The 25,128-nt window shown below is 47.1% G+C and overlaps 11 protein-coding genes across 12 annotated transcripts; 7 read left to right on the top strand and 4 right to left on the bottom strand.

The window, feature by feature from the left end:
- Positions 1–14: 14 nt before the first annotated feature.
- Positions 15–554, top strand: FOIG_09355 (uncharacterized protein; the record flags this gene model as incomplete). Its single annotated transcript, XM_031209602.1, has 1 exon — positions 15–554. The coding sequence occupies one exon, from the start codon at positions 15–17 to the stop codon at positions 552–554; it is 540 nt and encodes a 179-aa protein (XP_031060689.1).
- Positions 555–1,977: 1,423 nt separating this feature from the next.
- On the top strand, positions 1,978–3,010 carry FOIG_09354 (uncharacterized protein). Its single transcript, XM_031209601.1, has one exon. The coding sequence runs from the start codon at positions 2,122–2,124 to the stop codon at positions 2,986–2,988; it is 867 nt and encodes a 288-aa protein (XP_031060688.1). The 5' UTR covers positions 1,978–2,121; the 3' UTR covers positions 2,989–3,010.
- Positions 3,011–3,092: 82 nt separating this feature from the next.
- FOIG_09352 (uncharacterized protein) lies at positions 3,093–5,773 on the bottom strand. Its single transcript, XM_031209599.1, has 5 exons — positions 5,559–5,773; positions 5,335–5,509; positions 5,004–5,281; positions 4,483–4,954; positions 3,093–4,425 (listed from the first exon to the last, which is right to left on the bottom strand). The coding sequence occupies exons 1-5, from the start codon at positions 5,596–5,598 to the stop codon at positions 3,900–3,902; spliced, it is 1,491 nt and encodes a 496-aa protein (XP_031060686.1). The 5' UTR covers positions 5,599–5,773; the 3' UTR covers positions 3,093–3,899.
- On the top strand, positions 3,134–4,428 carry FOIG_09353 (uncharacterized protein). Its single transcript, XM_031209600.1, has 2 exons — positions 3,134–3,560; positions 3,606–4,428. Exons 1-2 carry the CDS (start codon positions 3,277–3,279, stop codon positions 3,658–3,660), a joined length of 339 nt encoding a protein of 112 aa, XP_031060687.1. The 5' UTR covers positions 3,134–3,276; the 3' UTR covers positions 3,661–4,428.
- A 489-nt stretch (positions 5,774–6,262) lies between the features above and the next one.
- FOIG_09351 (uncharacterized protein) lies at positions 6,263–9,867 on the bottom strand (the record flags this gene model as incomplete). 2 transcript variants are annotated; one of them, XM_031209597.1, is made up of 10 exons in its annotated part: positions 6,263–6,423; positions 6,470–6,620; positions 6,670–6,855; positions 6,899–7,799; positions 7,857–8,053; positions 8,102–8,135; positions 8,186–8,517; positions 8,571–9,187; positions 9,248–9,572; positions 9,623–9,867. In XM_031209597.1, 10 exons carry the CDS (start codon positions 9,865–9,867, stop codon positions 6,355–6,357), a joined length of 3,057 nt encoding a protein of 1,018 aa, XP_031060684.1. The 2 variants fall into 2 exon arrangements, with proteins under 2 accessions (XP_031060684.1, XP_031060685.1); XM_031209598.1 differs by lacking the exons at positions 6,263–6,423; positions 6,470–6,620 and having other exon boundaries at positions 6,724–7,799.
- A 527-nt stretch (positions 9,868–10,394) lies between these two features.
- Positions 10,395–11,492, top strand: FOIG_09350 (uncharacterized protein; the record flags this gene model as incomplete). The annotated part of the gene is made up of 5 exons (XM_031209596.1): positions 10,395–10,670; positions 10,721–10,919; positions 10,969–11,085; positions 11,134–11,423; positions 11,469–11,492. 5 exons carry the CDS (start codon positions 10,395–10,397, stop codon positions 11,490–11,492), a joined length of 906 nt encoding a protein of 301 aa, XP_031060683.1.
- A 38-nt stretch (positions 11,493–11,530) lies between these two features.
- FOIG_09349 (uncharacterized protein) lies at positions 11,531–13,632 on the top strand (the record flags this gene model as incomplete). The annotated part of the gene is made up of 4 exons (XM_031209595.1): positions 11,531–12,104; positions 12,161–12,272; positions 12,318–12,596; positions 12,660–13,632. 4 exons carry the CDS (start codon positions 11,531–11,533, stop codon positions 13,630–13,632), a joined length of 1,938 nt encoding a protein of 645 aa, XP_031060682.1.
- A 331-nt stretch (positions 13,633–13,963) lies between these two features.
- FOIG_09348 (uncharacterized protein) lies at positions 13,964–15,184 on the bottom strand (the record flags this gene model as incomplete). The annotated part of the gene is made up of 1 exon (XM_031209594.1): positions 13,964–15,184. The coding sequence occupies one exon, from the start codon at positions 15,182–15,184 to the stop codon at positions 13,964–13,966; it is 1,221 nt and encodes a 406-aa protein (XP_031060681.1).
- A 2,931-nt stretch (positions 15,185–18,115) lies between these two features.
- On the top strand, positions 18,116–22,895 carry FOIG_09347 (uncharacterized protein). Its single transcript, XM_031209593.1, has 7 exons — positions 18,116–18,542; positions 18,590–19,749; positions 19,796–21,566; positions 21,612–21,804; positions 21,851–21,923; positions 21,972–22,240; positions 22,276–22,895. Exons 1-7 carry the CDS (start codon positions 18,430–18,432, stop codon positions 22,717–22,719), a joined length of 4,023 nt encoding a protein of 1,340 aa, XP_031060680.1. The 5' UTR covers positions 18,116–18,429; the 3' UTR covers positions 22,720–22,895.
- A 434-nt stretch (positions 22,896–23,329) lies between these two features.
- Positions 23,330–23,932, top strand: FOIG_09346 (uncharacterized protein; the record flags this gene model as incomplete). Its single annotated transcript, XM_031209592.1, has 1 exon — positions 23,330–23,932. One exon carries the CDS (start codon positions 23,330–23,332, stop codon positions 23,930–23,932), a length of 603 nt encoding a protein of 200 aa, XP_031060679.1.
- A 191-nt stretch (positions 23,933–24,123) lies between these two features.
- FOIG_09345 (uncharacterized protein) lies at positions 24,124–24,839 on the bottom strand (the record flags this gene model as incomplete). Its single annotated transcript, XM_031209591.1, has 1 exon — positions 24,124–24,839. Exon 1 carries the CDS (start codon positions 24,814–24,816, stop codon positions 24,124–24,126), a length of 693 nt encoding a protein of 230 aa, XP_031060678.1. The 5' UTR covers positions 24,817–24,839.
- Positions 24,840–25,128: the final 289 nt, after the last annotated feature.

The raw sequence follows: 25,128 nt of genomic DNA, 5'->3' as shown, positions 1-25,128 counted from the left end.
TTGGCCATGTCTCTATGGAAGTCGACACACGACCAAATCACGAATTTACACGCCGCTACCAGAATGATATTTTGCAAGATAAACAGCAGCTTGATGGCGCTTCAGTAGCTACAGTGCGTAGGTATTTTAATGACTGGATTGCATCCAACAATGGCACGTCAGTCGCTGGCGATGTACGCTTTACTACATGTATTATGCTGGACGCCGAGACCCTGCTTCAACTTGCCGAGGCGCCTCAAGACCTCGGGCTTGACTATAATTCGAGCGAATTCTTCAGGTCGCAGTATTGGGTGAAGATGGTGGACGCAAAATCTGGATATGAAGAGGCCTTTCGCGCTCTTCTCTATGCTGGGGATGGTCTCGCAGAATATTGGTTTCACAGAAATAGATCGCGACGATTGGTTGTCCACAGAAAGAACAGCGAGAACCTGGGAGTTCTGTATTATGGCTTTGCACCGTGTGAGTTGACTCCCCATGAGAAAGCAATGCAAGATGCGTTCAAGGCACATATGAAGCAGGGGACGGGTATTAGAGGCGATCAAAAAAAGAACTGATCTACAGTTGAGAAGATTCGCGATTCGTATGTAGTCATCATGGACCAAGATAGAGAAAAAGGATCTAACGTGTAGCTAGACTATCATGTTGTGTCCGACCAGTTATCTATAGGAAGTTATCAAAAAGAAATTCATTGCCACGGCCACCTTATGTACAGACAATGTTGAGCAGCCTTGGTAGGCTGCCCAATTCAACATTCGGAATTCGGTCTAAGTACATTCCGAGCCTAAGCATACGTCAAGTCTCAACAGCCGGCCCAATCAGTACCATGAGTTTCAAAATACCGATCTTATTGGTGACATTATGCATGTATGCATCCAGAGATCCGGCATCGTTAGCCTCCGGAGATCCTTGTGCGGATCTCATAGATCACTATCAACTGATTCATACCAGACTGTGGTCCATAACAGGCGAGAAGGAATGGATACTTTACAATTTTAAATGCTATGGATATTGTGGGGAGATATCTCTAAAGCCTCTGTCAGGTGAGTCTCTATGTAATGTTTATTCCGTTGAGGTGGGTTTCGAGCTCGCAAGTCTTCTTTCTTTCATCAAAGTGTTGGGAGAGGACAAAAAGGTCTACAAGATCCAGGAGCTGCCCAAAAGCCAACATAGTACTGACTCTAACCCCACACAACAGTCAACGCCGTTAATCGATGATGAGATCACTCGGGGACGGCGCTCAATCTATCAGAATAATCTCTACTCTCTCCATGTCGGTATCAATGGACGAAAAGCCGCCAGGTCACGGTACAAACAACTTTTACCATAGAATTTCTCAAACGATCCGGTTCTTGAATCTCGAGCAAGAATGTGGTTATCACTTGAGTTGCGAGTTTCTGAGCTTCTCTACACTCCATAGCAGCCCATCTAATAGTCACCGGCCGAGATCTACTACTGCCGAATGGTTGCACGAAAAGATAATTACGATTCTCAAATCGATAGATACCTAGATCTAGTTTATCACATACGAAGTAGATAAAAGAATACTTTCTTACTATACGCGTAGCATCTTTTATATATCGAATTTCAATACTCCCATCAAAACCTTTTTGTTTCTTAGTCCTACAAATCTTCTCATTAATCCTACCCTCTACATCTTGTCTTGATTTGGGCTGCTTCTACCACAAGCTGCCGAGACATGGAAAATTAGAAAGCCATTATTATTGATGGGGTTCACTGATGACTGATAATCCGATTACTACATAAGTGCCGAAAAATGAATCATTTGACGTAACGTGGAGGTCCCAAGTTTGTGGTATTCCTAAATAGGACTAGAGGTATCCACGTTACGTACGGTTCGTGTTAGTAACTCAGGGTGCGACAGGATTAGTGATTAAATTATGTGTAAAGGAAAAGTTCCCACTGGTCAATGCTATTATAAATAGGACATTCATTCTATTTTGATGGGTATTGAAGCGGGGAAACCTGGCACTGAGTTTCTGGGCGGAGATGGAGGCTCAAGAATCGGACAATTGCTCACCGAGATATATCAACCTGCACATGCCCCTCTCAGGTGTGCTCGGTCTGCTACGATAGTTTTTTCATCACCTTTGATTTATCATAATGCCTTCCAGAACAATCGACACGCCAAATGAGTGGTCCGACTCGGCGGATATCATCTCACGGTTCTTAGCCTTACAGCAGATTTACAGTGCCAAAGAACTAGACTCATATCTCCAGTCACTACAACACCTCAAAGAGCACGAATCAGATCCTGAGATTCGATCAACTGATGTAGTAGTTCTTTGCGCATCAGCGATCCTGGCTATTCCTGAAGCCGTCTTTGAGTGGGCATACCAGCAGCAGAGTCAAAACGAGGAACAACAAAGAAACACAGTACTGGTATTATGTGGCGGCATCGGACCTTGTACATCATTCGTTTACGACGCTATCAGAGCGAGCAAGAAATACTGCATGATATTTGACACGATAAAAGGCAAGCCTGAAGGCGAGGTGTTGAAAGTCATGGCGGAACGCTTCTATAAACTCAAGATCGACCAAAGTGGAGGTCAAGACAAAGGCTTTCGGATTTTGGTGTCTGATCGCTCGAACAACTGTGGAGCAGATGCTTCAGAGGCACAAAAGGTTTTAGAAGAGAACGGCATTCGATCTCCAAGATCTATGGTTGTTGTGCAGGATCCAGCTATGAGCAGCCGGACAATGTCTTCATTTGAAAAAGTCTACGAGAGCGATACGGTCCAGATTACTTGCTGGCCACGCCTGAAACAAACAAGAGCGGGTCAAGAAGAAAAACCCCGAGCTGAGCAAGATTCTCGAAGAGAACTCTGGTCAATGAATCGCTTTCTGGACAGGATCATGGGAGAACACAGTGGAGTTATCAAAGCCAAGTCACCAATCGGCATTCCAAACGAGGTGGAAAATGCCTGGTCAGCTATAATGGACGAAAGCAGCTCGAAACTCTTTTCATAGAAGATAATATAATAATTTTCGATCTCTGTTCGACTGTGATATTGAGTGTTTTTAATATTGACCGGCAACGATTCCGGTTCTGACGTCAACAATTCATATAATATATCGCATCGGCGTTGTCCGAGATGCAGACATCAGATCAGGCTGCGAGATTATTTTCCGTTTCACAACGTCACATGATGCACATTATCTTCAACCCAGCCCCACTGATTGGTCACTCACCAAACATTCTCGAACCATCACCAGAAGCGAATTTCCTCTCCCGGTCCCGGATCTTCTCGCAACACCATGGCATCACTACGCCGTTTCAGCCTCGTCTTCTACGTCCCACCCGCCAACGCCTCCGCATGCAAAGCCGCCATCTTCAAAACCGGCGCGGGCCGCTATCCCGGCCCTGGCGGGTACACTGAGTGCGCGTGGCAGACGTCGGGGATTGGACAGTTTAGGCCGGGAGATGCGGCGAATCCGGCTATTGGGAAAGTTGGGGAGTTGGAGGAGACGCCGGAGGTTAGGGTTGAGACGTTGATTGTTGGGGAGGAGACAGTACGGAAGGCTGTTGCGGCATTGAAAGAGTGAGTTTCCGTTGTTCGCAAGGTAAACTATGACTGATTTTATAGGGCGCATCCATATGAAGAGTGTCCGTATCAGGTTTATCGAGTGGAGGACTTTTGATGAAGATATTAGTGGTTTGGTGGGAATCGACCAGTTATGTGAGCTTCGGTTTTACAACACATAAAATTCGGTCATTCGAGGCGATTCACAGAGTCATTGATAATTACAAGCATTCACTTTTGGCATCTTAGCAACTATAATTCAAATTAGATCAGACTAAGGAAACCGAAATTAGGGTATTATCAAAAACTAAATCTTCCAATCGCCATTTTTCGTGATCTTGACCTGAAGTTCTAACATCATGCAACAAGAACCTTTGTCTGCGGTAAGAGAGTCGTCCATCTCTCTCCAGGCTTTCTACTCCACATCCTCTTCAACGCCTCAATACCCTTCAACAAGTTTCCAAACCCACTTCTCGCATGATGTCTTCGCAAAATATTCTCAAAATACACCTTATGCTCTTCAAGCTGCGCATCCGACGCTGCCACAAATGTCGTCCAGATCAACATGTGTGCCACGGGGGAAGTTTCTGGAAATTGTTCGAGTGCTTCGATGAAGCGCTGCACGCGTGCTACCGAGTCGGGATTGGTGGGTATGGGATCAAGGTCGAAGAAGTTGGAGGTATGGTCGGAGAGGACTTGTTGAAGATAGATATCTCGAGCTTGGTAGACGAGACTTGCGACTTGGGAGAAGAGTGGTGTGTGTTCTGGGTAGAGTTGGAGGCAGTGGTTGAGACAGCCGAAGAGTTGGTCGGTTCGAGCTTGGGAAGAGATCATCTGCAGACCTGTTTCTTCACCAAGATGCGGAGCAGCATATACTCGGATCCTGCTCTTCTGTTAGAATGTCTGTCACTCTGTTTGGGGTTAAGTTGTGTGTACTTACTTGTGAAGCTCACGCATGATAAAGCCAGCCAAGATGCCCGTACCAAGCCCCTCCTTCCCGCCGATAGCGTCCAGCGCTGACTCAAGCATTCGCAGGAGAACAGGAAAGTCTGAGCCTCCAGTGACGAGCACAGATGTCATTAGTAGCAAAAGGCTGATTAGCACAGAGTGCTGTGTTGTTTGCTTATTGCACATGAGCTCTTGGCGTTGTCGTAGACCTTGAAGCGTTCGACCCAGAAGTTGATATGGATCGGGAACGTAAGTGTCATACGTGTTGGTTCCGAAAGCAGAGTACTGCTTCTGGTTCTTCTTGAAATTATTATCGAGTTTGTTGATGTGGAAGTGAAAGGCTGAGACGGTGAGGACGGCATCCATGACGAGCTCGTCTTGCTGAGCGAGCGGAAGAAGGAGGTGGCGCCAGTCGTTGTGAAAGCCGTCTATGGCTACCATCTCCGTTGATATGCATCGCGAGACTAACAGGTGTAAGTACCTAAAGGAAACAAGCGAAGGCTGGATACTTACAAGTCATGAAAAGATTCCTCTTCCACGCTGGCATGTTCTCTGGAACTCCTTGCAAGAAAAGGGTCATGAAGACTTCCCGATCCTCAATTGCCTGAGAGTTCGCTAACACGAGGTCATAGATCTCAGGGTCTGATGAGATGAACTCAATATCATCATCTTGCATTTGATTATTGTCGTCATCATGAGTATCCGTGCTTCCCGGGTTTGTATCTGCGGCCGAGCTTGATACCGATGAAGTAGATGCGTCCTTGTCAACTGAAGAGACTCTCCATTCATTCCTGTGATGAAATCAGTTTCCCGATTGAATACATGGAGATGATATTGAGCATACTCTTCATAAACCTTGTCGATAGTCTTGCCAGCCCACTTCCCTCTCGCGGCAACACCCTTGTTGAACCGATGTCGAATACCCAGGCCACTGCAACTCAGGCCTCTGGAAGTACACTTATTACAACTTGGTTCATTCCTATCACAATGAATACGTCGTTTAGAGCACTCATGACAACCTATTCCCACGTCAAAACCCGTGCCAAGCAAAAATGAGGTTGTACTGACCCTTCGTCTTTGGTACATATGCACGTTTCTTTGGCGACATTGCAGCCGTCGGATGGAGCCGAAGTGAGCTAAGCTGATCGACACTCGGCGCGCACGAAACTCGGTATCTTCAGGGGAGATAACAGCTGGTACCTGCGTGGCTGGGGAAGATTAAAGGGAAAATTCCTCTGCCTTTAGAATTTTGCAAGCATCATGTCAAAGAGGACCCGGGAATCTATGGCCGAGGTTGCGGGGAATCTGTTGGAGCTTTGGCTCCGCAAACGCTAGTCAAGGTTGGAGAAGAGGCTAAGCCAGGATAGGATGGTCAAATGAGAGCACTGCTCACCTCCAAAGTACGCTAGACTTACGTGCTTAAAATTTAGCAACATGGTGCTGTTAAAATTTCACTGCAATTTTAACACACTCCGGAGCCTCTTGAGACTTGCCTTTGTATGGCAATGTTACTGATACATATATACGATCATGAAAAGTTCCCCTGATTTAGAGTGAAAAATATCTGGAAACCAAAAGTCAGAGATCCCTGTTACGATATCTTTCCATATCAGCCCCCGTTACACCATACGAAGATTCCAAAAGCTCTTGCTACTTACAGTCGCGAGACCAATCTTGATAATCTTGATCAATAGACTAACAAGATACATGATATGTTGAAGTGCTAGAATAATGATTAGAACGCGAAGATGTAGCTTAAGTGCCACTGTTTTCTTGGAATCTCTTGGGATAAATTCATGCTATCTGGGAGGTGGACCTCTTTCACAGAGTGGCCTCGCCCGTTACAAGACAGCATATACGTTATCTAGTAGATTTCTTCTTCAAAACCCAGGGCTGCAATTTGCTTCTTATACTCCTGTTGCTGCCGTATATCCTGTGCTATTTAGTTATGCCCCACATCTATCAATCGAACATCTTACCTCTTCCACTGTGTTTCTCGTAATATATCTTGTAACTCGAACCTCGCTTTCTTGCCCGAGGCGGATGGCTCGAGAAATCGCCTGGCTCTCGACGCTGGGATTCCATTGTAGTTCTGCGATGAAGATTCGATTTGCGCAAGTCAAGTTCAATCTGCGGTGGTATCAGTCTACCGATACAACTAAAAGGGCAAACAACGTACCCAAATGCTCCGGTTCCTGTTGTCATGATGAGAACAGGCGTCTCATCCTCATTCTCAAACTTGAGGAGCGTGGCTTGCCGTTGAGGCAGGGGGATGTTGCCGTCGAGTTGAAGGTATGGAATCTGAGCCTGCTCCAGGTGTCTTGATACTAAATACAGCGTTCGTGTCCAGCAAGAGAAGATTATACTGTTTGTTGTTAGCGGCAACCTGCGATTTGGGATTAGCATACCTTTTTGTGGTCCAAAGATCCTTCTGCACATCCTCAACCAGAGTCCGTATTTTGGTTGAAAAGCCTTGTTCATTGAAGTAGCTCTCGTGATCATCCTTTGAGGCAGTAGCCTTCCGCCGCTTTCTGGGTCTCTCGCCTGCTGCTATAGTTTGTTCGTCCCTAGGCACTGAAGGTTCTTTATACCATCTTATGCAGATGGGGCACCGTCGTTGAGTCTCGGGTAAGCACATACTTGACTCTTCAATGCACTTCGAACACAGAATATGTGAGCATTCATCGTCAAACATCCTCTTCGTCAAGTCACATCCCAGTACTGGCATTGGCTGCTCACACCCCACGCAGGATATTTCTCCATATTGACCAGCAGTCCCAACTATTGCCTCTCGTTCTTCCAGGAGACTTCTCCGGTGCCACGAGAAGAGTTTCTGATATGTCCCGTGGTTGCAGACAATTCGCAACTGAAGCCACATCTGGAACATGCCAAACTGGGAGCTCTTTTTGACTTCACCCATTCGATGCTCCATGTTGCGTAGAATGACAGCCTTTGTTTTGTCATATTGATCGCGCTCTTGTGGACTGAACTCTAAATGTCGGACAAACTGCCGTGTTTTGGGCAAGTTCAAGACCTCTCTAGTTCGGCGTAGACACAATGCTTCGAGGAGCATGACTAGGCGATCCCTTACGAGCTCAGGGTCTTCGAATGAGTTGTCGAATGGTGTTTCTATCCACTTCCTAAACTCGGATGCCTTATCGAATGGCTCGGCGCGAATGAAGCGGAACAGTGAGCCAATGTCAGTGAGCTTATTTTGGATGGGTGTCCCGGAAAGACACCACCGAGAGTTGGCGTGGAGATATTCGCATGCTTGGAAGAACTTTGTGGATGGGCGACGTATGATATGAGCTTCAAGCTTCCCGGTTAGATAGGTGTCTTGGCAAGCGCTGCAGATGAGTAACTCACCTTCATCAAGGACTATTCGATACCAACCCAACTTATACAACGGTGAAGCCTTCCCTTTTCCTATCAGATATTCAGCAGTAAGCGTATGATATGTTGTTACCACGATATCCGAGTCCTCAATTACAGATAGCTCCTCAAGAGTCTTCGGCCTATTTTCACCATGGTACTTAACCACTCTGAGACCTCTTTGTAGGTGCCTATACAGTGTCAGAAATGTCCTCCGAGTGAGGTCTAGCGACACGTACTTCTTAACCTCATTCATCCACTCATCGACCAATACTGAGTCCTCTCAGTAGCTGAAGCATGACTGACAATGAGGAGAAACTCACAAGCTGCTGAGACTACAACGAGAGTAGAACGAGAGAATTTGAGAGATCTCCTGCTCTTGTGCTCCGCATTTCTCTCCCCCGCCCACTCTTGGCCATTGTCAAGAGTCTTCATGATCAAAGCGAGGATGGAAAGCGACTTTCCCATCCCCATGTCGTCAGCAAGAATACCGCCGCCCCTCTCTTCTGGCCGTATATCCTTACGTCTCTTGGTGATTCTGTGTCGGTATTGGAATTTTCCATTCTCATATTCGATCTCTTCCCAAAGTCTGTACTTTTCGTTGATATGCCCAGACTCTCTCTCGAGCATGAAACCCAGTGCTTCCTTCTGATGTCTATATTGTTATTAGCGCCACAGTCAACTGGTCGTTTAGTTTCGATAGGCCACCTTAAAAGCTGACGCGTCACCTTGTCACCACCTTCAACCATCTCAAGCTCACGGCTGTTCTCAACAGTCTTGTAAACCTCATCCACCATCTTCCGAAGTTGATCTTCCTTGCTCATTTTCTTAGGGACACCATCACTAGGAGCCGGTTGCGTATCTTGGACTTCGCCAGCTCCGGTATCTTGGATGCTAATGTTCAGGAAGTGCGGATTCTCGTAAGCAAAACCATGTCTTCCGTGGCTTGACCTTTGAAGCCACAGCTTTCCATTGGAGAGCCTTTTCCCAATATCCAACGCCTTTGATCGTAGACCATAGATGTTTATGTCGACTTTCACCCTAGCGTCCGCGGGTTTGTTTGCGCGATTTATGACCTCTCTCAGATCGTATCTTAAGGCCAGTGGTTGAATATTGACTGATGTCTCCCCCATTATGAGCAAGAGAGTCTGACCTGCCGCTGAAGGTAGATGACCGAAGTACTTCTCATCACCAGGGAAACAAAGCATGAGTTGCTTCTGGTACTCCTTTGATGTGAAGTATTGATAAGCTGAGACCTCTGCTGCCAGTCTTTCATCTATGGATGACATGTCATCAGGCACTAATTTCACTTCGATGTTGTGAAGCTAAGGCAAATGAGTATTAAGTCTTGACTGAGGAACATCATTGAAGGTGTATGTATTTACCATGCCGTAGTGAACTATGACGTCGTCATCTTCCGGTAATGTTATAGGTGTTGCATTTGACCGACTTGGCACAGAAAGCTCTGGTGTCATAGCTGACCCTTCTCGAGAGCTTTCGGTGGGCAATTGAAGGAATTGGAAGCTTTCTAGTGTAGTAGACATACCCGAGGGGACGTTTTGTTCTTCGTCGGGATGAGATGTCATTTGAATATTGTTCATGTCGAAGTCGATATCAAAATTCATCATTCCAAGTTGTGGATCAACGTCTAGAGCATTGTTTTGAGTATAGTGGTGTTCAGAGACACCATGTTCTGGAAATAAAGGATCACTGTTTTGTATCTTTAGTCATAGGTTTAATTGATACATAAAGCTACATACACTAGAGTATTTGTGAAACTGGACTGGAGGTGGTTGTCAGCTTCAGTAACGTCTCCATTTAGAGCGCACCAAAAGGCTTGCGAGGTCTCATCAACCGATCCATTGATGCCGAGTCCTTGAGCACTAGGAGCATCGCCCATGTAAAGATCTTGGTCTTGCTCCACTCCCAGCCAGTCGTCCAGGGAGTGATACATATCGTGCTTGTCGTCATCTACGGGATTGAGGAGATCCCGCACGTTAGACATACTGTCAATATTTCGAAGTATTCGGCTGCGACGGAAACTATTTGATTGTGAACCACGCACTGTTGAAGTATGAGAACTATGATAACTTTGACGGCAAGTTCTTCTTGACACACGGACAATATGAAAATCAGGCTGTGCAAGCCCTTATTCTAATGCAGGAGATCCCTAGAGTCGGTGACCCAACGTCGAATCAGAACCTCTTTTTCAGCCAACTGCAGCTCGCTTGGCCAACAAGGCAGACCAATGTCATCACATATGGTTCGCTCTGCGCTTGTGTTACCCAGTGATTGGATGGTAAGACCTGAAAATGCAACACCGCCATTAAAGGCTTTCAGCAAGGCGAATTTTGAGGCATTATTGGACTTCTGCAGTTAGGTTGCCTCTTTCTTCACACCGCCAGCTGGTCCTGGTGCTGCAAATCCCTCCTCGAGTCACTGACAGCTGCCCTGCCCTTCTCATTAACACAGTGGTTTATTGAGCCTCGATCTTAGAGGGATCTATCCAGTGCCATTCAATTGCTCTTCACGATGAACCGGCTTTATGAACTGGCTGACGAATTCAGGAGATCCCTGAGAACCCACCATGAAGAAGAATTCGAAAATACGACTATTGAAGATATGCGAAAGGAGATCCATGATATTCAATTGTTGCGAGACAAAACCAACAACATGATGGATATGAATCGACTGCGGATGTTTCTTGGCGGTATGGAAGAACTCGAGAAAGTCCTCTTGCGCCTTCAGTTTCCTGGCACGACAGGTGTAATGTCAATCGTTTGGGGCTCCGTGAGGTTCTTACTCAGGGTAATCATTGGCCTCTGGTTCATGCACGGGACTCAGCTAAAGGCTTACAGAGTACGAACACTACTGATAGGGCTTTTGACGGAGTGCTCGATGTTTACGGACTTCTTGGAGCCCAGCTCCTGCCCTTGACTCGATTTGAGGAATTCTTCCAAAGGTTTCCGTTTGCCATAGAGTGCATAGTCAATATCTATCATGATATACAGCGATTCCATTCCATAGCATATAGGCTTTTCTCACTTACAACGAAGCGTAAGATATCCTTTGCAGAGACGAATCTCGCTCGGCTGACTTATCCAAGTATGGCAGCGTCTTCAGAGGCCTATCTGGGATGACGCAAGTCACTTATTTTCAAGACTATCCGATTTTCTAGGTTCACACGCTAAGTTCATCAAAGAACACAGTCCTTCTACACAAGGTGAGTTTCCAAGTCACAGTGATTCAACAGAATGATCTAATTCCACAGACTATGATGCCCTTCATGCGGCCTTCCAGCAGTACTCATATGGCCTCAAGTCAGACTGGAAGAACTTCGAGGCCGATGAAAAGGCTCGGAGGCTTGGAAGAAAGTACGAAGTGACTGAATGGATCGCTTCTTCTCCGAAGATGCCAAGGTTGCAAGATGAGTTCCGTGATATGGTGATCTGTCCTAAGAGTGGTCGTTGGCTTTTCCGAAACTACAGCGATATTTCGGAGTGGATGGGCGAGGAAGACCCCCTCACTCAGCCATATGGCTGCATGGGAACGTCGGATATGGTAACTATTCCCTATAGACCTTTCAGAAGATACTGATGAATCTAGGCAAAACGGTGCTTGCATCCCTGATAGTTGATGAACTGAAATCATCTAAACTCCAGAATACAATGCCCTCATTCCCAGAGGCCAGTAAGACATGTTATTTTTACTGCCAAGAAGACGACATTGAACACAGAAACCATCTTGATATCCTTAAAGGTATACTCCTACAGATGGTAGAGGCCGAAGATTATATAATCCCCTTTTGCTACCAGGAAAAGGTCACAAGTGGAGGCTCCAACCTCATAGATGCAAAGCTGGCTCAAAAGCTCATCAAGACTTTTGTCGAGTTCTCTGTAAGACACTATATTTTGATAGACGGATTGGACGAATGTGAAGGAGCCGAGATCCAACAGACTGCACAGTTCTTCAAGGATCTGGTGTCGACATACGATACGCAAATCAGACTGGGGCATCTGAGAGTCCTTTTCATCGGTCGAGAAACATCTGACACCAAAAAGCATATACCTGGAGACGATTGCATCAGCATAGCACTCAGGCCCGAGGACAACCATGACGATATAAGAGCTTTTGTGCAGAAGAAACTTCCAGACTTTTCAAAATCAAGTCACGGCATTGGTTTCAGCCTATCTGAAGCTGACAAAGCAGACGTCGAAAGGATCATTTGCCATCAAAGCCAAGGTTCATACTGATCAACAGTGCAGTAGTATAAATTCAAGGCTGATATGACTTTGTAGACTCCTTCCTCTACGCACACCTGGCAATTGAATTTCTACTCCAGCAAGATACCAAAGGTGACTTGCTAACCCTACTTAGACAAGGGATACTACCAACGAAGCTTGGAGACATGTAGGTACTCTGATGTTAGCACTTAACTTTAACTTACTGTTCCAGGTACGAAAGATTGCTCGACTCTGTCAAGAAGAGTCTTGTGGCACAGCCAGGAGGTTCTGTGAGGTGGGAGAGATCGAAACTACTATTTGGGTGGCTCATTTGTGCCAAAAGACCACTCAGATGGCATGAGATGCAAGCAATCTTATGCTTTGACCCTATTCAACTCAAAATAGACTTTGAGAATGACATGCTACGACAAGATATGGAGAAATATCTTGGCTCCATCGTGCATGTCCTTGACGGAGGCCATATTCGACTCATCCACTCGACTGCGCGCAGGTCGGTTTTAATCACAACAAAAAGTGGTAATTGCAAGTGGCTTACGTTACCTGGCACTTTTAGATACATCATAGAGAACAAACATATCAGTGAGAAGCAGGTCCAGTGCCAGTTAACTACTATATGTCTCAGATACTTGACCCTCCCATGCTTCACCTGGGACGACAACTACCTATCGCACCAAAGAAGCCAAGATGCCAAACTGGGTTGGTTCTCTTTCCAGGACTATGCGTGCTCTCAGTGGCTTTATCATGTCGACACTTTGATCAGAGAATGTAGTGAAATCTTTGCAGCCGAGAACTCTTCAGACGTTGCAGCGGACTTTGCTTACGCTTTGAAACATTTCGTTAATACTCATCGTGTAGATTTGACCACCACTAAGCATTTTGAGTTGGTTGAAACCCACATAGAGACGTTCATGGACTTGGAACTCTACGAAGACCTTCATTGGCTGTGGAACCACATATACACTCACCAGCGAGGTGATTACACAACAAAAAACACCGTTGGAGTTAAGCAAATCGAGAACGGACTCAAGGATAATAGGACAGAACTGGAACGGTTCCCCTCAAGCCAAAGATCCGGTGACGAGGATACCATCGAGGACTATTATGGTTCGAATCTCTTCAAGTGCAATCGTACACTGTGTCGGTTTTTCTACGTCGGCTATGACAAGAAGAGCGCCCGAGATGATCACGGGAGGCGACACGAGAGACCTTTTCATTGCCCTATGTCCTGCAACGCGGCTCCTCTTGGCTTCATGAGTAACAAGGATAGGGATCGACATATCAATATTTACCATCCAGAACTAAGCGAAGGACCCCCCATATTTGAGACTTTAAGCCGCCGGCAGGCCTCTGGGGGATTCGTTTGCAAGATCTGCAACAAGACCTTCACGAGAAACATCAATCTCAAAAGCCATGAACGGAGTCACTTTGGGGACAGGCCTTTCGCCTGTGCGACTTGCGGAAAGGCTTTTGCTAGGGTGAATGATTGCCGAAGGCATGAGAAGATACACGCAAGGAGAGGATATTGACATAGAGGCGGAGGGACTAAGTTCTGAGTTCTGCGTGGTGATATAAGTTCTCATGCACAGGTCTCGACTGCATATAATACATCTAGCTCACCACTTAGACATTTATACCACAATTGCTGAGCAATTGCTACAGCGCCTTGGGGAAGTAATAAAACTTCTGGCGTGAAGATAAGGTGCCAAAATTAACTGGTCTAAAGACCTACCTAAGATATACTAAGTTTACCTAAATACTTTCGTCACTTAGGTAAATGGTCCGAAGTTTTCTTGCCACCCCTGGAGCGTAATTGGGCTTGGAAGCACCAGGTAGGTATGACATACTCGAATGGCTGACCTACTTTTCCTTCGGCTCCAAATCAACACTCTGAAACTTGACGCTAGTCCAAACTGTCATATCTTCGAACAGGGCTAAACCGACTCTCCTGTAACTTCCACTAGACGTTTTGAGTATCATTAAAGCCACTCCGGTTTCTTCATGATAGCTGCTGGATTTACCCAGGAGAAGATACTCGCATTCCCCCCCGGCGAATTCTAGATCTGAAGCTGACTCCACAAGATCCAGCATCGTAGACAGCGTCCACCGCTTAGTAAGGTCCATATCGCTGAATTGAAGTATTCTGCAAGACAACCTGACCTTGGCTGCTGTCAAGATCTCGACCTTGGCGTCTTCCACCTCTATCGGATCTTCGTACCGAATTCCGCCATCGACTGAAACCCAGGACCAGCTGGGAGCTCTTTTGAGGTGTCTTTCTCCTACTCTATCGTTATCTGACTTGTACCACGCTAGAAGTTGGATGAACCATCGCTGCCAGTGGCTGTAGATATGCGAGTCTCGCCAAACCTTTTGTAATTCAGTTGTGATACCCGTGACCGCTGGCAGTCTATCTTCAGGATCCTTCAGTTCTCTTCGCGTGTACTGAATAATGATAGTCTTCCAAAGGTAGAGTTTCTCCGAATCATGTGTTCCATAGGACGGCTCACCCTCATCGTCGAAGGAGGCCCACGGTAATGACTCAAGATGCTGCTGATATTCTAAACCCGCATTATTTCCAGTAACACTCTGCAGCTCGGTCTCTTGGCACTGCCAAAGAAGTTGATAGTCTGAGAAAATGAGCATTCGGGACGACAGCATATACTCCTGAAGAGTCCAGCCCCTTTTGTCGAGAGGATGATCAGGCTGATATGGGCTTCCCGACAAATAAACAGTCCCAATACGACCTTCATTCATCGGTATTTCAAACTTATGCTCTGGCAGATACGTAGGACTCTTATCCGGCAGGCTTGCTAAGAATCCTTCACATGCTCTTGTCGCAGTCCCAGCAGCCAACGTGATCGAAGCATTCTTGTACGTTGTCGCCATTTTGGAAATTTCTCTCCTTTTGTCTTCGGGACAGTTTTGGATGATGCACAGTCTATCCACCCAGAGATAAATAAATCCTAGTTCTCTAGTCACGCGAATTGCATCTTGGACAGACTGTTCCAACTCTGCAAGTTTGACCTCTTTCAGTAGATCTTGCTCGTTGTTCAGGCGAAGCTCCGAAAGCCGGCTTTCCATTTTCGGGTTCGGCTTTCCCCAGCAGTAGCTTAAAGCAAGATATGATCCCCGAGTCTCTGTTTGGTTGATCTGTAGCTGTGCAGTCTGGCCGCTCAGTTTTATGACGCGTGTAGGAAGGAAGATATCTCTTGAGTATCGGCACTTTCGATGACCCCGACTTGGTGTACCTGGTCCCAGGCAAGCCTCTATCAGTTTTGTGGCGGATGAATAGACTTCTGGGCTTGAAACGTCCCTGCATAGTGGTCGTCGTGATATCAAGCTGGAGAGGGGATCGCCTAGTAAAGCAGATTAGAAAAGAAAGTATAAAGAGGAAGCCAGATCCCGAACTTTCTTTGACAAATGGATAGAGTGTGATACTTCCCATTGCGCCATCCACACGACCAGTCAAGGCGTTAATATCGGAGTCTTTGCCTCCCGTATTAGGTGTTGAGTTCCAGAAACGTAGGCATTTCCCTTTCTCCCAGTATTGTCTAAATTCATTTAGGGCAAGTTCATAAATTAGATTGCACAGATCACAGCCAGCTCTGGCTGAGCTTATGAGACTCTGGCGGGTTTTATGGGCAAACCCAGGAGAAGAGTTCAGATCTTGCAGCCCTTGTTGGGAAAACAAATGTGTACAGGCAGCGCATCGACGTATGAGTTCTTGCACCTGCGCTCTTTCAAGTGGTAGTATGGCGACGGGGCCGTTATCGCCAGAGCTACCCATTTCTAGCCCAGATTCTATGTGTCTGATAACGCTTATGTAGAGTTCAAATCGACGTGCAGTCGGCCTTCAGAGGCTAGGCTAGTAGACTGCCTAACAAGGACCCTTGGACATCAGGCTAAGGCTTCCATAAGAAAACTCACGAGATCAGGTCAGTTAAGCACTGCCTTCTGAAACCCTACGTAGTTTGTTAAATTTGCAGTGAAAGGTGGCAGGGATTGTGGGGGGCCTCAAAGACGGTCAATGTGCGTAAGCTGAACAAACGGTCTGACACAAACGGTCCCGGTAGTTAAAGGCTAATGAAGAAGCCCACCTATGTAGGCACAAGTTTTATTTCAAGGCTAGCTCCTGTTGATCAGTGGAAGGGTAAGGACGAGTACTCCGCCACCTCTCTATACTAATTGGCATCTCAGGAACTTGTCCAGGCTGAAGTGTCCGATAATAAAAGATCGCTTTAAATATAATTCCCGTGTAGGGCAAATTTGCAGTGAAAGGTTATGCCAAGAACTCGTCGGGTATCATTCTTCGAGCAAGAAGATAGAAACTTAATATTGGTATATTTGTAAATTCCAATGCTGACATCGCCTTGGCATCGGTGTGGATCACATGGGATCTTTTGGGTCACTGCCACTCTATTGTTGACATGGGGCGCGGGATGTCGAGATGTGTTAAAATTGCAGTGAAACTAAAAAAGCATTTAAGAAACACCACAACCAACGATTTCAGTGTGCTCAATCTAAAATCCATATCAACAACACTGAACAAGATAACCATAGATTGATTATCCGCCAGCCACTCAATGTTAAGTAGAAAGCATTGATCAGGTCCAGTGAGAGTACGCAAATGGAAAAGAACAAGAGAATCTGGTGTAAATGAGTACGAGAATATCACCCAAATAACAGCCCAGCTTTCAATAGACATACAAACAAGTTCGCCTTTATATATTTATGAACTTGCCAACAGGGAAAATGTCAGCTGGCGAGGGCGCCGACTGAGACGTTTTACACAGGCCCAGGGATAAGTCTTTCGGATTCTACCTTACTATTATAAGTTACCTAAAACTTGGATCAGTCGATGGATATGAAGTATCTCTGGTGCTGCAACACGATAAAGTTTCCTGATGAACATGACTTCAAGTAGAGCTAGATCAGTCAGACGGAAAACAGTCAAAATAATTACAGCTACTACCTATGAAATAATCTCGCGACAAGTTAAAAAACGCAGTGAAACGTTTATGTTTGTGAATTTGGCAGTCAGGACTATAGGGACTTGGGGTAAGGTGGGCGATGTGGAAGCTTCAGCTCTCGGCCAAATGATCAAATCCTCGCTTATCACAACTGATTAGGAGCGCAAGTCGTCGGGATGTGTTAAAATTGCAGTGAAAAAGAAAAGTGAGGCTATCGTGAAATTACCAATCTATATATGATCATTAAAAATGTCTGCTTCAAGAACTAATACGTCGGAAACTCTTGTCTTTCCGAATTATTCACCAATCCTCATTGTTAAGCTGTATTCTTCTCATAAAAAGCAACAGAGTTGAAGAAGTGTTGAAATACGGACGATCTTTACCTTCGCAAGGCCCCTGATAAAACAGAGCCTGAACTGGTCCTAAACGGCGTTTGACGACTCAATAGTATTAAAAAGAAAAACTCTACAAGCGACACTTGGAAATGGCATCTCTCCATTTCGCAGAAGAAATACCAGCAATCTATTCATAACGGCAGGTTGACATTTGCAGCAAAGCACATCCAGCATGCAAATCGGCACATTTCGTGTGGTTAGTCTAACTGAGCCCTAGGAGGGTTAAAATTGCAGTGAAGGCTGCACGTCGTGGGCGTGATGCGAATTCCTTTCAACACCAATCATGCAAATCCCGGCCTCTAGTGACGTCCTGATTGATGTACCTAGTGCGGCCCACTGGAGGACAATCGGTCTGTTCTTACCAGGCACAAACACTTAGCAAAACGCTAAAACCTCCAACATTCCAGACAACTCAAATCTCGACACTTCTTCCAGGTCGATCTATCTCAGGGTCTGGTACAATCGGATCTGGAAAAGCACCATTCCCCACACGGCGATCAGGAACAAAGCCATTGTCGCCACTACTTCCACCGCAAATAGCCTAGAGACACCAGAAATGGCATCACCAACAGCCTCGTTCCCCTGTGGCTTCACTACTAACACAACAACTTGAAGCCACAGAATAATTATTATAAGAGTTTGCATCATGTCTGGAATGTATTCTACTCGTGGCGCGGCGTCCCGACTTCTGTCTGGACGTCTTGCCGAAAGGTTAACGGCGCATCGGCATGTCCAAACCGTGAAGTGATCCGAAAAGTCGGGGCGTACGAGCCAAGACGATTGAATTGAAGTTTGATAGAGATCTGGACTCCGGGATGGCCTTGGGCTTGAGGGCTCGATCGTTGGTGGTGGAGAGGGTATATAGAATGAGTCGCGCAGTCGCGCAGCATCCCTAGGGGAGCGATGTTGATCTCGTCATTCATTCATTCACTCATTCTTTGCGCTTCACCACTCTTTCAACATGAAGCTGCTACTCACTCTCATTCTATCGGCCCTGGTTGGCCTAACATGCGGTCTCGCATCTACAGATACCATCACCTGGGGAGGCGACAACTCCCGAACAGGCTACCAGACGTGCGCTCCCCATCCTTTACTCTCACTCACACTAACTAACATCTCAGTAACCATAACATGGATCCCGCAATCGTAGGAAGCCCTCAATTTGACATCGTCTTCAAAACAGCACTCCCAGGAAAATACGTCGGCGCCGCAGAACAGATCTTCTCCCAACCACTAGTCTACACTCCTTCAGGTGGAACAACGCAATACGTTTATCTTGCGACGACTCAGAATAATATTTACAAACTTGATGCAAAGACTGGTGTTATTCTTGCATCGAGAAATATCGGCATTCCGTTCCTTACTGCTGATCTGGACGGTTGCGTTGATGTCAACCCTACTGTTGGCGTCACAGCGACTGGTGTTATTGATCCCGATACCGATACGTGGTACATCACGTCAAAGACGTATGTTAACCAGAATGCGGGCCAGGTTCCGCAGGGAAGACCGGCAGGGAGGTATAAGATCCATGCTATCAACGTGAATGATCTTTCGGAGCGACAGAACTTTCCTGTTGATCTGGAGGGCACGATTGCAAGGAATAATCCTGAGAGGATGTTCACAGGCGGTATTCACCACCAACGACCTGGACTACTCCACACAGGACAATATGTCTACGCCGGCTTCGCATCGCATTGTGTACAGTATAACTTTACCGGCTGGATCATGGGCTGGGACAAGACCACCGGACAAATCGTCGAGCACTGGGCTTCTGAAGGCCTCGGAGTAAGCAGTAACATCTCCGGTGCTGGAATCTGGCAATCTGGCGGTGGTCTTGCCTCTGACGACGCAGGGTCTATGTTCTTCGCCACTGGAAACGGATACGCTTCTCAACTCTCCACCATTCCTGTTAATGGCTTCACGCCTCCGACTGCGATGGAACAAGCCGCTGTTCATATGTCAATCAACAGTGATGGTACTCTCTCAATTGTGGACTTCTTCATGCCGTTTGAGAAGCAGGAACTTGATGGTGCGGATAAGGACCTGGGAACGAGTCCTCTTGAGATTCTGCCGAGTCAATTCTCGTGCGGTGATATTAAGAGGATGGGTATTGTCACTGGCAAGTCTGGAAAGACTTATTGGCTTAATCTTGATGATCTTGGTGGTTATCGCAATGGTCCTAACTCGAAGGATAGAGTCATCCAGACGTTTCAGAATGAGAATTCTGTGTATGCGGGCGCTGGTGTTTATCCTCTCGAAGGAGGCTACATTTACATCAATGGTACGCACTCCAACGCCCCTTGTACTCATCTTACTAACATCTCCAGTGATCCAATACCCAACGCACGTCTTCAAATTCTCCTGTCTCAACAACACACCCTACTTCACAAAAGTCGCCGACTCACCCACCAACAACGCTTACATCCTCGGCGTAAGCCACGGCACAACAACATCCCTCAACAACCAAGAAGGCACAGGTCTCCTCTGGGTATCCGACGTCCAAAACACTAACTTCAAGATCTACGACGCCGTTCCTCAGAACGGCTACCTCAACGTCATTCGAAACTTCACCATTGTGGGGATTACCAAGTTTAGTAGACCTGTGTTCGGTGATGGTATGGCGTATATTGGCACGACGGTGGGATACTTTTATGGTCTTGGGTCGACGAATAAGTTTCCGCTTAATTGTACGAGTTCAATTGATTTCGGGACAGTGGACTTTCAGGGAAGTGGCGTGCAGCTTGTTAATTGTACGGCGGTGTTTGATCTGAGTGTTACGGGTGTTGCGCTTGCGGATGGGACGAACTATAACATCAGTCAGACGCCGAGTCTGCCGTTGTCTATGTCTGCGGGGGATAAATTCCAATTCGCAGCGCAGTTCGCCCCCAAGAGTGTTGGAAGGTTGGGTACTACCATCAATATTCAGACTTCGGGCGTGTCGGATGCGTCGTATAGCAAGTCTGTCAAGGTCAGGCTTACGGGCATCGGCAAGAGTTCGAATTCGTTGTTGGATGTTAGCCCCAAGTCTGTGGTGTTCACAGGTCTCGTCACCGGTACGCAAGCTGAAGCTCAGAGCGTTCTTATCGGCAACGATGGATCGAGCGATCTCCAGGTTTCTTCAGTTCTGTTTTCTAACACCTCTTCATCCGGTCCATTCACCACCTGGTCGGGCACAGGTAGTCTCACCGTCGGTAAGTTCACACTGACTGGTATCCCAAGTATAGTCCCTGGAGGAAACGACACTGCCATCTCTGTCAAGCCAGATACGTCTGTTACTGGGAACTACACGGCTTGGGTCAAGTTCGTCACCACCGGAGGCAATGCTACGGTGTCTTTGTCTGCTGCCGCTGGCGATCCTCCAACCGCTCTTCTCGAGTTCCAAACACCAGATGGAAGCGGCTGGGTCAAGTACGATCCCAGCAATCCCTTCACATTCGGAAACGTCACAGAAAATACATCTCGTTCTCTCAAATTCCGTGTCTCAAACACTGCTGCTCCCGGTGGTGTCAAGCTCGGTCTCACAGTCTCAAAACCACCCTTCGGCGTTCCAGGCATCATCAAATCAGCAAACCAGATTGATCTCGCTGAAGGAACACTCATCGCTCCAGGTCAAAGCCAAACAGCAACGTTAACCTGCACCGTCCCCAAAAGCCAATGGAACCTCCCATCTTACAACGGCACCGCCCAGTGGACTATCAACACCAACGATCCAACCTGGTCTTTCGAAAAGCGCGCAGTGCAATTCTTCTGCAACGCCGTCTCCGAACAAGCAGCTCCTCTTCTCCCCAACGGCCAAGGACGGTATCAATACGTCGGCTGCTTCAAGGAGAACAATCCCGGCCGTCAGCTCTCCTACCAACTCTACGCCAATAGCTCCAACACCAATGAGATGTGCATCAACACTTGTGGGTCTGAAGGTCTAACATTCTGCGGTACGCAATACCGAAGTGAATGCTGGGCAGGCAACAAGATCCCGACTCAAAAGGTCGACGATAAGAATTGTAACTTCGACTGTGCGGGAAGTCTGAACCAGATTTGCGGTGGGAATGGTGTTGATGGCAGTGGAGCTTATATCAGTCTCTTCGCTGATACACTTCAGTGGGATGGGACGTATGCGAGTGTTACTACGAGTAGTAGTGCCAGCGCTGCAACGCCCCAAGGACCGTCTGTCAACCCTGGTGTCGGTGGTTACACCAGCATTGGGTGTTATACTGAGGCTACCAATGCTCGAGCACTTCCTAATGGTAGGGGGAATAATCCCCCTACTGTTGCGAACTGTGTTCAGGCTTGTAGTAATGAGAACTTCGTTTATGCTGGTGTGGAATATGGTGGAGAGGTGAGTTCCTTGATCTTGAGGTTGGAATATGTACTGACGAGGTTAGTGTTACTGCGGAAATAGTTTCTCGGACGGATCAGTGCCTGCTCCGATCACTGATTGCGGCATGACTTGCAACGGTGAGTAGTCATACTTGGATATATTTGAGGAAATACTGACGTGACTAGGCAACTCGAGCGAATACTGTGGTGGTCCTAGCCGTCTTAACGTCTATGAACTCAACGCGGTCTACAGTAGTTCATTACCCACATCAATGGGGGCTTTGTCGTCAGCTAGTAGCGTGGGCTCCTCAGTAGCTGCCTCTTCAAGTGCTGCTCTCTCCGTGTCAGGCTCTGGTTCAGTTGCATCTACCAGCATTAGAGCTGCGTCTAGTTCCTCAAGCGCCTCCCTCTCGTCGTCTTTGGCCTCAGCGAGTGGAAGCTCTTCTTCTAGTGGAGTATCCAGCTCGACCTCGAACAGCGCTTCTAGTAGCACAAGCTCAGCCAGCAGTTCGACCTCAGCTCCCGTTTCAAGCAGTATATCGACAAGCTCCACGAGCTCTTTCAGCACTTCACTGAGCGTATTTGGCAATATCGCCGGCGGCCTCAACAGCGCTTCTTCTTCTACCTCCAGCTCTTTACCAGCTTCCTCTTCCGGAAGCTTGGCGTCAACAAGCAGCGCCACAAGTCTCTCAAGCTCTGGAGGCTCAAGCAGCTCGGCTCTCAGCTCTTCCACGAGCGGCGCAGCAACGAGTGCTTCTTCGACTGCCAGTACCAGTACCACCAGCTCTGCTTCTCGGTCTACAGCCTCGACTACAAACACTGCCCCAACCACATCGACCTCATCTGCCTCTACTTCGTCGACGACATCTTCTGGCACAAGCTCAAGTACTTCTTCGACAACATGGACAACCTTCGCTACACTCTCTTCAACTAGCTCGCGTGCCTCCACCACAACAACCAGTACGACTTCATCAATCTCGAGTTTAGTGTCTGCGAGCGTGGCGTCGTCAAGCACGTTGCCTTCAAGCGTTTTAAGCGCCCCAAGCGCCCCTTCTCTTAGTGTGCTATCATCAGTGACAACGTCTTCCATCGTCAGTCGCCCCTCATCGGCTACGACATCGTCGGGTGTCTCGATTGTCTCGTCACTGAGCTCTCTGGTTGCGGGAGGTCCAGCTGGTGTTTCATCCATATCCAGCGTCGCGTCTGCTGTCGCGACATCTCGTTCAACTTCCGTTGCATCTTCATCAACGACGTCTTCGACTACAAGCTCGTCCATCTTAACTACATGGTCCACCTCTAGCACGACATCACGGGCCAGTTCCACGACTACGACTAGCTCTAGCACTTCAACCACCAGCAGTTCCACAACCTCAAGGGCCTCCTCAACCACTACAAGTATTACGAGCACCACCTCAACAACAATCAAGCCAACAGCTACAGGCCCTTCAATCTCCGACACAGTGGGAACGTGGGCTTTCCAAGGCTGCTGGACAGAAGGCTTCCTCATCCGCGCCCTCAACTCCAAGGCCACCGCCAGCGATGACATGACCCTCGAAAACTGCGCCAACTTCTGCAGCGGCTTCACTTACTTCGGTACCGAGAACAGTAGAGAGTGTTACTGTGGCAATCAGCTCAATTTCGGAAGTATTCAGGCTCTCAATCAAAAGGACTGCTCTGCTACCTGCGCAGGAGACAAGACAGACTATTGTGGTGGCACGCTTCGCTTACAGCTTTACAAAGCTGGTGCTAAGACTACAACTACACCATCTGTGGACCAGGGGAACAAGAACTTCACGAGCTACTCATGTGTTTCGGAGCCTTTCCTCGGTCGTTTACTTCCTCAACTTGTCATGAGCGACGGCAACTCCATGACAATTGATACGTGTCTCGAGAAGTGTTGGATGTACAAATACGCAGGTGTCGAGAACGGTCGCGAATGTTGGTGCGGCAACAACATCAATTGGCAGGGTCTTCTACCTACTTTTGGTCAGGGTAAGAATGTCTCTATGACGGACTGCAACATTGGCTGTCCTGGAAACAATCTTGCGTACTGTGGTGGCTTGGCGAGGATGAATCTGTATGTTAACAAGTCTTCAGCTTTGGCGTTTTTGAAGAAGCATAGGAGACGGCATGCGAAAGGACTCTGAGGTGGACACGGGGTGAGTTTTTGGTGTTGGAGTTCACTTCATATAGACAATAGCCTGCATATATATACATTCGTTACGAACTTTCTTCTATTTTGAGATGCGATATGTATTCAATTGAAAGCCCGCTATGCCATGGGCTTAAGCCAAGTGGCTATATAGGCGTGAATTTCCTCAGCAGTGACGGGTGAAGTCTAAGGAAATGAAAACTCAAGTCCCTCATCTTCAACGGCTTCCCTAACGCCCTCTATCTTCTGAACTTTTATGACATGCCCATAATAATGACTGTACTCTTTCTCCAGATCAATCTCCACCTCATGCGCCCATCGAGCAAAGATGTAAACGTTGAAGTCCACGACAGTCAACGCACTTCCAACAATAAACTCATGATCTTTTACCCTATCGTCTATCCTCCTGAAGCATTCATGAATAACCTCCCTTCCCTTGGCACGAATCTTATCATGGGCAGTAACATCGTCACTGAACCGCCCAGGAGCCAGCCAACCTCCATATCCAAGGCCGTGCAGTGTGCCAGATAGGAAGACAAGCCACTCCAAAACCTTAGCTTGTTGAATGGGTCCAATGCCGAAGAGGTTTTCTTTGGGGAGAAGCGAGTTCATGTAACTCAGAATAGCGGGCATCTCAGTAATGACTTCGTTATCGACAGTCAGAGCAGGTACGTATCCTCTTGGGTGAACAGATCGATAATGAGCGTTACTGAAGCTTCCGTCAGCTGCCTCGAGCCCGTCGGGTCCGAACTTTAGTCGAACTGCGGTAAAAGGGATCTTGTAGTGACGAAGAATCGCGTGAGGAATAAGAGAGCAGGATCCATTTGCTCGATAGAGTGTTAAGGCGGGCATGTTGATATATTCTGTGGTAGATCCCATATTGACTTTGTGAGTAGATAGACTATACTTCAATTACGGTGCGTATAGTGTTGTATTGTAGGGTCTTATATATCATCGCGGCTAACGATACGCTACTTGGCAGTCTGTTTTCTCAACGTCATAGCAACGCCCTTCGGGTCAATACCAAGACGAGCTGACAAATGCCAATGTCTGTAGGATTATTTCCCATGTAAATTCACCTTCCTCTCCGGCTGGTACCTTTTCTTTCTTTCGCCGATTCTCAAATCTGGTGCATTGCATGTCTCACCTGTACACATTAATCAAGACCATACACAAGCTCACCCTTTCACC

This window comes from Fusarium odoratissimum (assembly GCF_000260195.1).
Source record: "Fusarium odoratissimum NRRL 54006 unplaced genomic scaffold supercont1.15, whole genome shotgun sequence".
Lineage (NCBI taxonomy): Eukaryota > Fungi > Ascomycota > Sordariomycetes > Hypocreales > Nectriaceae > Fusarium > Fusarium odoratissimum.
The sequence above is the reverse complement of the archived record's forward strand: the minus strand, read 5'-3'. Positions and strand labels throughout refer to the sequence as shown.

Excerpts from the sequence above, each read along its gene's own strand:
- FOIG_09352 (XM_031209599.1), bottom strand. The coding sequence starts at position 5,598 with ATGTCGCCAAAGAAACGTGCATATGTACCAAAGACGAAGG. Across the intron at positions 5,510-5,558 it reads ATATGTACCAAAGACGAAGG|GTTGTCATGAGTGCTCTAAA; the intron begins GTCAGTACAACC and ends ACGTGGGAATAG. Across the intron at positions 4,955-5,003 it reads GAGGAATCTTTTCATGACTT|TCTCGCGATGCATATCAACG; the intron begins GTAAGTATCCAG and ends TACACCTGTTAG.
- FOIG_09353 (XM_031209600.1), top strand. The coding sequence starts at position 3,277 with ATGGCATCACTACGCCGTTTCAGCCTCGTCTTCTACGTCCCACCCGCC. Across the intron at positions 3,561-3,605 it reads GCTGTTGCGGCATTGAAAGA|GGCGCATCCATATGAAGAGT; the intron begins GTGAGTTTCCGT and ends CTGATTTTATAG.
- FOIG_09354 (XM_031209601.1), top strand. The coding sequence starts at position 2,122 with ATGCCTTCCAGAACAATCGACACGCCAAATGAGTGGTCCGACTCGGCG.
- FOIG_09347 (XM_031209593.1), top strand. The coding sequence starts at position 18,430 with ATGAAGCTGCTACTCACTCTCATTCTATCGGCCCTGGTTGGCCTAACA. Across the intron at positions 21,567-21,611 it reads CTCTTCGCTGATACACTTCA|CGCTGCAACGCCCCAAGGAC; the intron begins GTGGGATGGGAC and ends TAGTAGTGCCAG. Across the intron at positions 22,241-22,275 it reads GAAGCTCTTCTTCTAGTGGA|CACAAGCTCAGCCAGCAGTT; the intron begins GTATCCAGCTCG and ends CGCTTCTAGTAG.